Below are 13,248 nucleotides of genomic sequence, written 5' to 3' on the forward strand. Positions count from 1 at the left end.
TCCACCCTATCAAACTCTCTTCCTTTGCAAATTCAATCTGAACTCTCTTCCCCTCTTCAAAACCACAAGCAATATACAGGCTGGATGTGACCATGATTGCTTTTAGTAGCCACCTTCCCTTTTCCTCCTCTCAGCCCTCTCTTACCTTTACTTTTATCCCTTTCCCTCTCGTCATTTGGTCCTCTCTTGTGAACTGTATGGATGCATTTTTCTTTCCTATTTAAATATTTGTAGTTTCTTTCCTTTCTGTGAACTAATCTGTAAACCGTGTGGTGTCTGCTTGTCAGTTTGCAGGCAGTATGGTAAATTGCAATAATGAATAAAGAGCTTCATATTGAACCAAGCTCATTTTTCAAAACTATTCATGTAATTTTCTCAAAAAAGTGTTCCTCTTTTCATATTTGGCTTAACAGTGCTTCCAAAACGTGGTTAGCAATGTGGAGGGGCATTTTCGATAGAACGTCTTAAGTCTGAGTTTGGATGTTTGGGGGAAAACGTCTAGAAATCCAGTAGGGAAAATGTTAATTTTCAAAACTGCAAGACATCTATTTTTTTTTTTGTTTAGGAAAATTACCTATATATTTTGGCCTATAGTACGTCTATCTTTTTTGGCCATTTTCCAAATGAAAATGAAAAACACACAAAAATAAGCTATTTGGACGTCCAAGCAGCCAGCATTCTTAGCAAACTGGCCACAGCAAAGGGGCATTCTAAGAGATACTGTCGTGAATGTCACATAAAAAGTCCCAGGTATCCATGTCACTATAACCGGCTTATATTGTATGGTGAGCTCTCCAAAACCCACTCAAAACTTACTGTACCCACCTATACACCACAACAATATCCATTGCCTGCAGGTGTCATCTTAATGTATGTGCAGTAGGTTTTGGAGGGCTCACCATACAATATAAGCAAGTTATAGTGATATGTCTACCTGGGACTTTTTATGTGACAATCACTGCAGTACCCCTTAGAGTACCCCTCTGCTCTGCTTTGCTTGCTGTACTCAGCTGTCTGTGTGGCTATTTAAAGCCGTAATACAGGTTGGAATGTACTTGGGGGGGGATTTCACAACTCTGGGTGACAGGAAGGGGTCAGTGACTACTGGTAGAGTAAGGGGAGGTCATGCCTTAATTCCTCTAGTGGTCATCTGGTCAGTTTGGATACCTTTATGACCCATATTTGTTTTCAAAACAAGCTCCAAACGTTTAAATGATACCCTTGATGTTTTGTTAAGTTTGATTCCCTGCAAAACATCCAAGTCCTAAGCCTGCCCAAAACACACCTCTAACATACCTCTGTCCCTGACCCTTTCCTGTACGCTCTGCCTTAGCCACATAAGCCTTGAACACATGATTTTAAAGTGTTTGAGGCTTGTGCAGATGAGGACAGAGCTTAGGCATTGGTGGAATGAGGCATTATGACATCACAATCTCAGCTCTAGAATGTTGCTACTTATGATTTTAAAGTGTTTGCGTCTTGTGCAGATGAGGACGGAGCTTAGGCATTGGTGGAATGAGGCATTATGACATCACAATCTGAGCTCTAGAATGTTGCTACTTATGATTTTAAAGTGTCTGAGGCTTGTGCAGATGAGGACGGAGCTTGCAAAAGTCGGGCAGGGACAGGAACAGAGTTTGTGGGGACGGGACGGGGAAAATTTGTCCCCGTGTCATTCTCTTGGAAATCAAATTTGAATTTACCAAAATATATAATATGAAGCCCTTACGCTTGTAAATGGGCAAAAGTCAAAGACATACCCCTGTGCCAGCTATAAACTGGACCTAGCTGCACTGTTTATAATGTCCTTGATATTTCTTATCTAGATGTCCTTCCATCAAATTACAGAACAAAATTATATTGTCTGGCTGTACAAGCATTAAATTCTATCTTGTATTTCCATAGTTATTTTAAATGCATGATCCAAAACCAAAAATCTTTCTTATGCCCTTAGATAGCTATAAGTATAGAGGGCCATTTTCTATTGGACGTCTAAGTCCAACTTTGGACGTCTCCTACAAAATGTCCAAAAACGGGGCGGCAAAATTACCATTTTCGAAACGACAGGACTTCCAACATTTTGAGTTTTTTTAAATGACCCATCTAGACATCCTGGCCCTTAGGATGTCTATCTTTTTCACTATTTTTGAAAATCAAAACATCCAAAAGCAAAACGTTCAAAACAAGCCCATTTGGATGAGGGAGGGGCCAGCGTTTTAATAGACTGGCCACACAGACATGCCAACAGAACAGTGGGGCACCTTTTGGGGGGGGGCACTGCCGTGAACATCACATAAAGGGTGGCGGGTACACATGTCACCATAACCCCCTTATAGTGTATGGTAAGCCCTCAAAATTCCCGAAAACCTACTATACCATCTGTCTACCACCCCAATAGCCCTTAAGGCTGCAAGTGTCACCTATTGGGCAGTTCTGTACAGTAGGGTTTGGGTGGGTTTTGGTGGACTCGCAACTTCCACCATAAATATAGTGGGTAGCGTGGGATATGGGCCAAAATCCCCCTCTGTGGTTCACTACATTAACCACCAGGATATTCCAGACACCTGCTTACTGCTCTACTTGGATGTCCCATAATATCTGCAACTGTCATAGATGCTGATATTTACTGTTTCTCATTTGAGGGGTGGGAGGGAGGTCAGTGACTACTGGGGGAGTGTGGAGGGCCCATGCTTTCATCCTTCCAGTGCTCATCTAGTCAGTTTGGGTACCGGTTTGGCCCTTAGACGCTTTTAAAAACATATCTACCTCCGGATGCCTAAATGGCATCCTTGACATCTTGGGAAATGTTTGATTATCCCTACAAGATGTCGAAGTGCTAAGACCGCCCAAATCCTACCCAAAACATGCCTCTAATTCACCATCTTAAACAGGGATCTCAAAGTCCCTCCTTGAGGGCCACAATCCAGTCAGGTTTTCAGGATTTCCCCAATGAATATGCATTGAAGCACATAGATCTCATGCATATTCATTGGGGAAATCCTGAAAACCCGACTGGATTGCGGCCCTCAAGGAGGGACTTTGAGACCCCTGATCTTAAACATTTAGATGTCCTAGAGCAGGGGTAGGGAACTCCGGTCTTCAAGAGCCCTATTCCAGTCGGGCTTTCAGGATTTCCCCAATGAATATGCATGAGATCTATTTGCATGCACTGCTTTCAATGCATATTCATTGGGGAAATCCTGAAAACCTGAATGGAATACAGCTCTCAAGGACCAGAGTTTCCTACCCCTGTCCTAGAAGATAAATGACTTGTAAGATATCTAAAAATTTAGTTTAAAAAAAATCAGCACTTGGCCATTTTGGTGATTAAAATGTCCAATTGCCAGTTCTAGTGTAATGTGTCTAGTGGTCCTGTACACTAGGGTCTATTTTATCTGAACAAGAAAGTTGCTTGCAGAAAACTGTCAATCATGTTTTTTAACTCCACTTCCTTCCCCCTCAGTTTGCTTTCTGCAAGCAAGTTGCTCAGAAGTGGTTTTGATCTGCTCTACCATTTTATTATTTTCAGGTGTATTTCCTCAGTGATCTTTGGGGGCTTGGTGTCCAGAGGTTCCCACGATGGGACCACTGCCTGGAAGAAGATGCAGACTCACAGAGTGGAAGTCTGCTGCTAGCAGGATCAGCCCCTCGGGGACACCTAGCTAGTCAGCCTGTTGATATTTTATTTTGGGCCATCCCCTGCGTAGCTGCTTGTATCCCTGATTCAGTTGGCAGCTTGAGCGCAGGCTGTGTGGGCTCCTTCCCAGCTCGGTCGGGACCAACAGTGGGCTGGCTGTGTGTCCTGCCCCCCTTTCGTGGTGAGGTTTTCAGGGGGTTGAAGTTCAGTCCAATTGGCAGCCAGAAAACCAGGTTAGTCCAGTGAATTTGTGAGGCAGATTTCTTCTCCCTTTGATTTCAGCTAAATCCTATGCTGAAGCAGACAGGCACCACATGGCACAGTGAGTAAGGCTATTGAGGCCTATGGGGAAAATCCAGAGAGTATCTAAAAGTTGATTTTGAGGGTTTCTGACCCTAGAGCCCAGGTACCCCTCCTCCAAATTCCCTTCCCCTGTAAAATTTTTTTCCTTTAGGGAAATTTTGGTGCGATTTTTCTGATGGCCATCTTGGATTTTAAACAATCTTGGGGGGTTTTTTTGCCTCCATCTGCCTCAAAACCCCTCAATATTGCTCAGAATTGATGGGGATGGACTTCTCAGGCCTTACCCCTATATCATGCCAGGTTTGTGCTGGATGGCCAGATGAGGAGTGCAACAGAACACATGGGGGAGGGGTGGAAACCTCTGACTTAGCCTCCTCTGAGTCCTCCAGGGCTGGGAATCGACAGAAGGCAAATCCCCAGGGGAAGAGACCCCTTCCGGGATCCTCCAAATCTGTATTGGCCAAGCACAGTCATGTGGGGGCCGCAGAACCCAGGAGAACCGGTAGAGGGTCCCTGCTGGTGTCTAAGAGATTCCCAGTACAAGGCTTCACAACAAATTTTGTGGAATGCTTATTTGAACTGCCAGGGATCCTCAGTGGCTGTTAGCAGTGTACCACTGGTGGCGGTGCATGGGCTCTCCCCTCGACAGGTGCCCCGACCAGATGAGAATGCAGCCTTTGACCAGGAGGGGTGATGTTAAAGGATCTTCAGCACCACAAAGTGGACTTGCTCCTCATGCGTCAATTTGAAGCTTTGGCCCTAGGGATTAAGTCAGCAGCCACATTTTCCTTTGTGGCATGTGCTCGTCTGTCTCGAGCCTAAGACCCAATAGGTGGGGAAGATCCCCAAATGGCCCCCTCGTGGGTGAATTATGTTGTGGATGCAGAATTATGAGCAAGGTCTTGGCCTATGCTATCTCTACCCAATGGATCAGACAGTGGGCAGGAGATGCTACCACTAAAGCTATACTGACAAGATCCTTCTCTACCACACTTTAGTGGACCCTCCAACTGACAGTTCTACAGCAAAAGGTATGTCCTGCAGCTGCCCCCGACGAGCCTCGCTTAATGGCACTGAGGCTGGTGTGTCGGGGGTTAAAATTGCCCACTGTGACCCACCCCGCCCCCTTTTCTGGATTGGATAACTACCCTACCTAATGTTTCTTACCTCACCTATCCTGTCTCTACCTCCCCCCTCCCCTTTTTCTTCCCTTACTCCCCTTTCTATCTTATGCTTGCTCTGCACCAGCCCACTCCTAAACACGATGGGCCTCTGTCTTTAAGTGCATTAGCAAGTGCTAACGTGCTTAATGCCATTTCATGAATACCACCCCCCCCCCTTTAATTTCTGTAATTTCCCAGTGATTACATTGGTTTTCATCATTGTAAACTGCTCAGAACTAATCAAGTGATTCAAGTGGTAAAGTTGAATGCCTTTGATAGTGGCACAGTGGTTGAAGCTACAACTTCAACACCCTGAGGTTGTGGGTTCAAACCCACACTGCTCTTTGTGAACCTGGGCAGGTCACTTAATCCCCCCCACCCCATGCACCAGGTATATTAGATAGATTGTGAGCCCACAGGGACAGACAGGAAAAATGCTTGAGTACCTGAATAAATTCATGTAAGCCATTCTGAGCTTCCCTAGGAGAACGGTATAGAAAATTGAATATACAGTGGAATCTTGGTTTACGAGCATAATTCATTCCAGAAGCATGCTCGTAAACCAAATTGCTCGTATATCAAAGCAAGTTTCCCCATAGGAAGTAAGGGAAACTGCTTTGATTGGTTTCACCTCCTCCCCCCCCAAGGCTACCGGCACTGCTCCATTCTCCCCCCCCCCTTTGAGGAATCCGACGCTGTTCCAAACCCCTCCCCGCGAACCAGCTTCCCTCCCCCCCTGCGAACCGGCATCCCCCCCGCTCGTGTTGCCCCCCCTCCACCGCGATCCTACTTTCCCCCCTCCCGAGCAGTCAATGACACCCTTTACCCAACTTGGCACCAGTGCCGGTGCCCGAAGATCCTCCCTCTTCTGGCGCGGCTGGGCGGTGCGTCGGAGATCCTCCTTCTTCTGGTCCGGGCTGGGCTGGGCTCTCTCCGAGATTGAGAGCGAGACCAGAAGGCTTTGAGCATGCGCAAATGCTCAAAGCCAGTCCAGCCCAGCCCATACCAGAAGAAGGAGGATCTCTGATGCACCGCCCAGCCCAGGGAGGGAGGATCTTCGGGCACCGGCACTGGTGCCAAGTCGGGTAAAGGGTGTCATTGACTGCTCGGGGGGGGGGGGAAATAGGATCGCGGTGGAGGGGGGGCAACGCGAGCGGGGAGGATGCCAGATCGCTGGGGGGATGCCGGATTGCAGGGGGGGGCGCTCGTACAGCGAGGCAAGCTCGGTTTATGAGGCACCAAGTTTGCGAATGTTTTTCTCGTCTTGCAAAACACTCGCAAACTGGTGCACTCGTAAACCGAAGTACCACTGTATAGTGTGAAAAACTTTATGCTCTGATAACCAGAGCTGGTATTGTGACATCATAATGCCTCATTCTACCAATGCCTACAAGCCAACCTCATCAGTGATGTCACAATGGCTTGACTGTCCAATGCATAGCTCACCTTTGCTATATTTTGATTTCTAGAATGGTGCAGTAGTTAAAGCTACAGCCTCACCACTCTGAGGTTGCGGGTTCAAACCCACACTGCTCCTTGTGACCCTGGGCAAGTCACTTATACCCCCCCACCCCATTATCCTAAGTACATTAGATAGATTGAGAACCCACTGGGACAGACAGGGAAAATGCTTGAGTACCTGAATAAATTCATGTAAACCATTTTGAGCTCTCCTGGGATAGCGGGATAGAAAATTGAATACATAAATAAATTCTGAAGATCATTTCTGGGAGAAATAAATTAAAATAATGACTTGTAATATGTTATTTACCATTAACGATTGCACGTTTTTAAGCAATGCATTTCTTCACTAGTCATATAAATTAGTGCCAGCCTTCTAAAATTATTACATTATGCTAAAGAACTTGGTTTTCGAAATAGATTTCTAGGATATGTAGAAAGAAATATATATATATATCAGAAAAGCTACATATTCATATATATATTAGCATATATATATTCATATATAAAATTTCAATAAAATTTTGGAACTGAAAAAAAAAAATTATATATATATATATACACACATACTATTGAGATCTTGCTATGAAGGGATTGAAAAAGCCTGTGTAGGTGAAACATGAGTTCATGTCAGTGAACTATCTATCCACCTGCTGCTGTATAGCATGTGCTAACACCATTACCGCTTGTTGTTAGGAAGTCTTATTGGAGACATTTATTGACAGATGTTCTAAAACGTTTCCCATGTATCCATCCTTTGTGTGGAAAAATGTTGAGTACATCATCTTCTCTATGCTTAAAGAGAAAGTGCTTCACACATGTGATGGGCAATTTGATAATATAAATGCCTACTTAAGAACATAAGAATAGACTTACTGGGTCTGTTATTGAGAAAGACATGGGGGAAGCCACTGCTTGCCCTGGATTGGTAGCATGGAATATTGCTACTTTTTGGGTTTTGGTCCAGGTACTAGAGACTTGGATTGTCCACTGTGGGAATGAGCTACTGGGTTTGATGGACAATTGGTCCGACCCAATAAGACTATTCTTATGTTCTAGAATAACACCTAGGAAGGTGTGCATATAAATCCAAATTATTTCCAATTAAAGCCAATAATTGTAAGAATCCAGCAGTGGCATAGTGAGGGTAGGAAGTAGTGCTGCCTGATTCATGATTTGAATCGGTTCACCGATTCACTTCGGGTGAATCTATTTGAATCAATTCAAAACAAAATAAAATTGTCTTCCCGATTCGGCTGACCCTCACCCCCTTAAGCAGGAGCGGCAGCTCATCTCTTGCTGGCCGGCCGCTGCTGCACCTGCTTTAGAGGATGAGGGGGGAGGGTCACTCGGAAGTGCTGCTGTCGGCTTCCACCACTGGCGTCTGGTTTCCCCCCACTGGTGTCCGTTTCCCCCCAGGCATTTGGCTTCCCCCCCAGCCTCCCGCTTCCCCCCCTGGCCTCCCCGCACTATTTACCGTTGAGGAGCAACCTGTAGACATGATCACGGTGCTAGTGATCTTTGCACTGCTTCAGAGCTGTTTCCTCCACCATGATCCTGCCTCTGACGTCAGAGGAGGGGCGGGACCGTGGCAGCAGAAACGTCCGAAGCAGTGCAAAGATCACTAGCACCACGATCGTGTCTGCAGGCTGCTCCTCAACTGTAAACGGTGCGGGGAGGCCAGGGGGGAAGCCGGACACCAGTGGGAGGCCAAGGGGAACATGCAGGCCTCCCCGGGGGGGGGGGGGTGAGCAGTCCTTCGGGGTGGGCGTTGGGACATACCTTCATGGGGGACAGGCAGGCCTTCAAGGGTGGGATGCAGGCCTTTAAGGGGGGAACAAGCCTTCAAGGGGTGAGACAGGCCTTCAAGGGGGGGGGACAGGCCTTCAGGGGTGGGATGCAGGCCTTTAAGGAGGGGACAGGCTTTTAAGGGGGGGACAGGCCTTTAAGGGGGGACAAGCCTTCAAGGGGGAGATGTAGGCCTTCAGGGGGGTCAGACCTTCAAGGGGGGACAGGCAGGCAGGCCTTCGGGGGGGATGCAGGCCTTCAAGGGGGGGACAGGCCTCAGGGGTGGCATGCAGACATTTAAGGGGGAACAGGCCTTTAAGGGGGTCAAGCCTTCAAAGGGGAAACAGGCCTTCAGGGATAGTGGCACAGGCCTTCAGGGGGGACAAGCAGGCCTTTAGGGGTGGGGTACAGGCCTTCAGGGGGAGGTGCAGGCCTTCAGAGGGGACAGAACTTCAGGGGAGGGGGGCCCTGCTGTAGAAGTACACGGAGGGAGAGAGGGAAGGGAGGGTTCAAAGTGATGTGCAGATGCCAGACTTTGGGGGGAAGAAATAATGGGTCTGAAAATATAGGAGAGGGAGAGAGATGATGAACAATGGGATTTAGGGAGGGAAGGAACAGAAAGGGAGAGAAGTTGGACACAAGGGATGGTGTGAAGGGGGGATAGAGATACTGGATAGGAGGGTAGTTGGGAAAAGAAAGGGAGAGATGGTGGACCCTGGAGTGGTTGAGAAGGAGGGAGAGATGCTGGATGAAAGGGTAGATAAGAAAAGGTGGATCTTTGGAGGAAGACGAAAAAAGGAAAGATGCCAGACTTCCTGGGGAGAGAAGGGAAATGGAAGGAGAGGACAGAGATAAAAGATGCTTAGCACGGAGAAAGAAGAAAGAAGGATACCCTGGCAAGCAAGTTATCAGAAGACAACCAGAGCCTGGGACCAACAAGATTTGAATAATGACCAGACAACAAAAGGTAGAAAAACTAATTTTATTTTCTGTTTTGTGATTACAATATGTCAGATTTGAAATGTGTATCCTGCCAGAGCTGGTGTTAGACCGCAAATGTGAGCTGGGATTTAACAGAGAGAGGAAAAGTGTTTTTTGTTTGTTTATTTTGTTTACACCACAGCGCCAGTGTGGTTAGGAGAAGGCAAAGGGGGTGAAGAGGCTATAAAATAAACCCACCAGGATGTTTGAAAAAAAAACCACCCAATTGGGCAGGAAAATCGAATCGAATCGAAAAACCAATTCAATAGACTGAATTGAATCAAATCAAAATTTTTTTTTCCTGAATCGGGCAGCACTAGTAGGGCAGCACTAGTAGGAAGTGCCCAGGGCGGTGGTGCCCCTCCCCCCCTGCACCCTCCTCTCCGCCCCCCACCTGCTCCTCTTCCCCATGCCACACTTGACTTCTCCTTTCCCTCAGTACTTCTTTAAATCTTCGCCAGCATGAGCAGCTTTGCCGATCTGCTGCTCAAGGCAATCTTGGTTTTCCTTGTGATGTCACTTCCTGGCCCCATGACAAGGAAGTGATTTCAGAGGGGCCAGTGCAAGCAGCAAGCCAGATAAGTTGCTCGTGCTGGCAAAGATTTAAAGAGGTATGGGGGAAGGGAGGGTGTTAGCATTGTGTGGGGGGCGCAGAGGTACCAGTGCCCCCACCAAGACCATGCCTGGGGTAGTACACCTACCCCCCCCCTTACTACTTCACTGGTGTCCAGTACTGTAAATTCCATACCATCCTGCTGTATTTAGGCACCTGCACTTATATAACAGTTCTATAGCTGGGGTAACTGTAATCACCTCAATGTTAACCAAGCCAATATTGGGTTACAATACAGACTCTCAGTTAACCGGCACCCAATGATATATGTTAGATAAATGTAGTTTCTGGTTGCTTGAGAGTTACTACTAAAAATAGGCCTAACTAATACTATACCCCATATTGTGCCATACCATACCCCATACTGTGCCATACCATAAACTGTTCCAGACAAACTACCGAATATGTGGTAGGCAAAGCATGGGTGTACTCTGGTATGGCGGGTCAATTTACACTTAAATTTCTACCAGAAATTGATTTTATTTTCAATTTTATTTAAAGTACTACAGTATTTTTGAATTTTTTTTGCTGGTTTCTTGAATTCCAGTTAAGTCTACTGTAATATTCTATAACTGTATAATTGTAAAATAAGATCTCACCGCACATCCTTGACCCCCCACTTGTAGAACTGCCCCCAGAGCCCTTAATATTTCATTACAAAATGAGGACTCAAGTATTTTTTTTTTTGTTTCTTTTCCCAGGTTAATATTTTTGTAGCGTGTGGATGCTGCCAGAATCTAAAAGTTCAAAATGGTCAACCGTTCTTATACAGAAAATGAAAGCACCATTGAAAGAATACAGCTTCACTGCTCCGAGTCAGGAAGGCATAATTTCATCTTTATTATGATTCCTACTCTTTATAGCATCATTTTTGTGGTAGGCGTATTTGGAAACACCTCGGTCATACTCGTCATTTCCTGTTATATGAAGTTAAAGACAGTGGCAAGCATCTTTCTGCTGAATCTGGCCCTAGCAGACCTCTGCTTCCTTTTCACTTTGCCACTCTGGGCAACCTACACTGCTATGCATTACCATTGGCCGTTTGGAAGCTTCCTGTGTAAATTTTCAGCAGCTGCGGTAACCTTCAATCTCTACACTAGTGTGTTCCTACTCATGTGCCTCAGCATTGACCGTTATTTGGCTATTGTCCATCCAATGAAGGCTCGCCTTCAGCGTACCATGTTTCTTGCCAGATTAATTTCTGTTATCATCTGGCTGATGGCATGCTTGGCCAGTTTGCCTGCCTTGATCTACCGCAAAATCCTTATCCTCGAGAATACAAATGCAACCATCTGTGCTCTTCTGTACCCCTCTAACAGTAGCTATTATCTAGTTGGCGTGGGCCTGACAAAAAACATCTTGGGTTTCTTGATTCCCTTTGTCGTAATTTCAACAAGCTACACGTTAATTGGCAAAGCCTTGAAGAACGCTTATCAGATTCAAAGACACAAGCCTAGAAATGATGACATTTTCAGAATGATTGTAGCAATAGTACTGGTCTTTTTCTTGTGCTGGATCCCTCATCAAATATTCACTTTTCTGGACATTTTGCTGCAACTGAAGGTTATAAATAATTGCAACATTGAAGATGTGGTAGATACAGGTATGCCATTCACCATATGCATAGCTTACTTCAACAGCTGTCTGAATCCATTCTTCTATGGATTTTTTGGGAAAAATTTTAGAAAACATTTTCTTCAAGTACTGAAGTACATTCCACCGAGCGTAAGGTCCCATCCAAGCCTGACCACAAAAATGAGTACTCTTTCATATCGCCTTTCAGAGCACTTAAACACAGCAATGAAAAAGCCTGCTGGAGCAGCTGACATTGAATGAAAATTCACCACTATGTTTACCACTTTTTAAAAGTTTTACCTGTCAACCACAGAGTCTAAGCAAGCAGAAACTGATGATCAGATGCAAGAAGCCAAATATGAGTCTGTGGAACGAGTGAATGGACAAATGGTTTTATGAAAGAAATGCATAATGCTATAACTACAAATAGCGTAAAATGTTGGACTTAAAAACTTTTTTAATTAGATGAGTGCATTGCTGATGTGACTCGAACCAAAGAAGAAATCAGAATGTTCCTGCAATGCAGTTTATGTAAAATGGACTTAAAATCCTGAGTTAAATCACTGTAAAATTTAGGGTTTTGATTTCAATGTACAGTACACAGTATGTTGCTTGTATGATGTTTAATGTACATTTATTTACAATAGTCTTCTCTTTCTTTAATTTTGCTATTATTAGACTCATAATGAGGACAACTGACACATTCCCAGGAAGATTACAGACTGGCGGGGGGTGTCATTTGAAAATCAAAATAGAACTGTAAACTATAAGCTATATTATTCCCTCCCCTTCCTCCTTGGGGATGCATTTGAAAATTCAACTAGTCCTGGGCCATACACCTGCTATTTGTCTGGGTCTGGCCAGAGGGACAAAATCACTCCCCTGCCCTTTCCTGATCCCCTACACTCCAAAATTCCCATTTTTCATGGTAAGTAGAGGTGCATATGGTATGAGACTGCACAGATACTTTTATCCACACAGATGGTGGGTAATTTTCAAAGCCCTTTTTATGTGAATAAAAATGTGCTTTCGTGGGTAAAACACGTTCGGGGTCAATATTCAATGAGGTTTAACTACACACATCCCCTTTACAAAACGGTAGTGTGGTTTTTAGCGCTGTCCGTGGTAGGAACAGCTTCGGTGCTCATAGGAATTCCATGAATGTTGGAGCTGTTACCGCCACAGCCGGTATTATAAACCGTGCTACAGTTTTGTAAGCGGGAAGGCCTATTTGTTAAATTGCATGTGCCTGCCTATTTACTGGTATCCAGTGGCACTTAGAAAAGTAACATTTTTTTTTTTCTATTTCGCAGAACCCTGCAGCGTGAGGCAGGTAACAAAAGAAAAGAAAACTGTGCATACACAGCGAATTACAATAAAATCACAGTTCAGAATCAGCTCCGATCCTTTGTAGGGAGGAGCGAAGGCAAATCGGCCGAAAGCCATTGCCAAATAAGGTGGGGGGGTGAAGGGGAGGGCCAACCTGGGGTGGTGGGGGGTAGATAAGTGAGGAGCGGGAGGGAGGTCGCCCTTTTCGGCGAAGGAGAGACCTGGAGACAGAAGTGGCATATTCCTGCTTCATTTGCGCTCCAGATTGTCTGCAGCCACTACAACACCAAACAAACAACAACAAAAAAATAAAATAAAACCTAAACCTACCACATCGCCAGGTGAGATTCTACTGCCAACGGTGGCCACGCGGTAGCGGGCCTCAATCTTCTCGATTC

At 45.4% G+C, this 13,248-nt stretch overlaps 1 protein-coding gene across 4 annotated transcripts in view; it reads left to right on the forward strand.

The window, feature by feature from the left end:
- AGTR1 (angiotensin II receptor type 1) overlaps nt 1-12,827 on the forward strand; it is a 46,655-nt gene extending 33,828 nt beyond the window's left edge. For 2 of the 4 annotated variants that reach the window (XM_033958451.1, XM_033958452.1), the window contains 2 exons: nt 3,530-3,870; nt 10,648-12,827. In XM_033958451.1, the coding sequence (XP_033814342.1) occupies nt 10,697-11,782 (1,086 nt within the window). In that variant the 5' untranslated portion in view covers nt 3,530-3,870; nt 10,648-10,696 and the 3' untranslated portion in view covers nt 11,783-12,827. The remainder of the gene's footprint in view (nt 1-3,529; nt 3,871-10,647) is intronic. The other 2 variants (XM_033958453.1, XM_033958450.1) reach the window with 1 other exon arrangement.
- The last annotated feature ends 421 nt before the right edge of the window (nt 12,828-13,248 follow it).

Source organism: Geotrypetes seraphini, chromosome 9 (genome assembly GCF_902459505.1).
Source record: "Geotrypetes seraphini chromosome 9, aGeoSer1.1, whole genome shotgun sequence".
In the NCBI taxonomy this organism is placed as follows: Eukaryota; Metazoa; Chordata; class Amphibia; order Gymnophiona; family Dermophiidae; genus Geotrypetes; species Geotrypetes seraphini.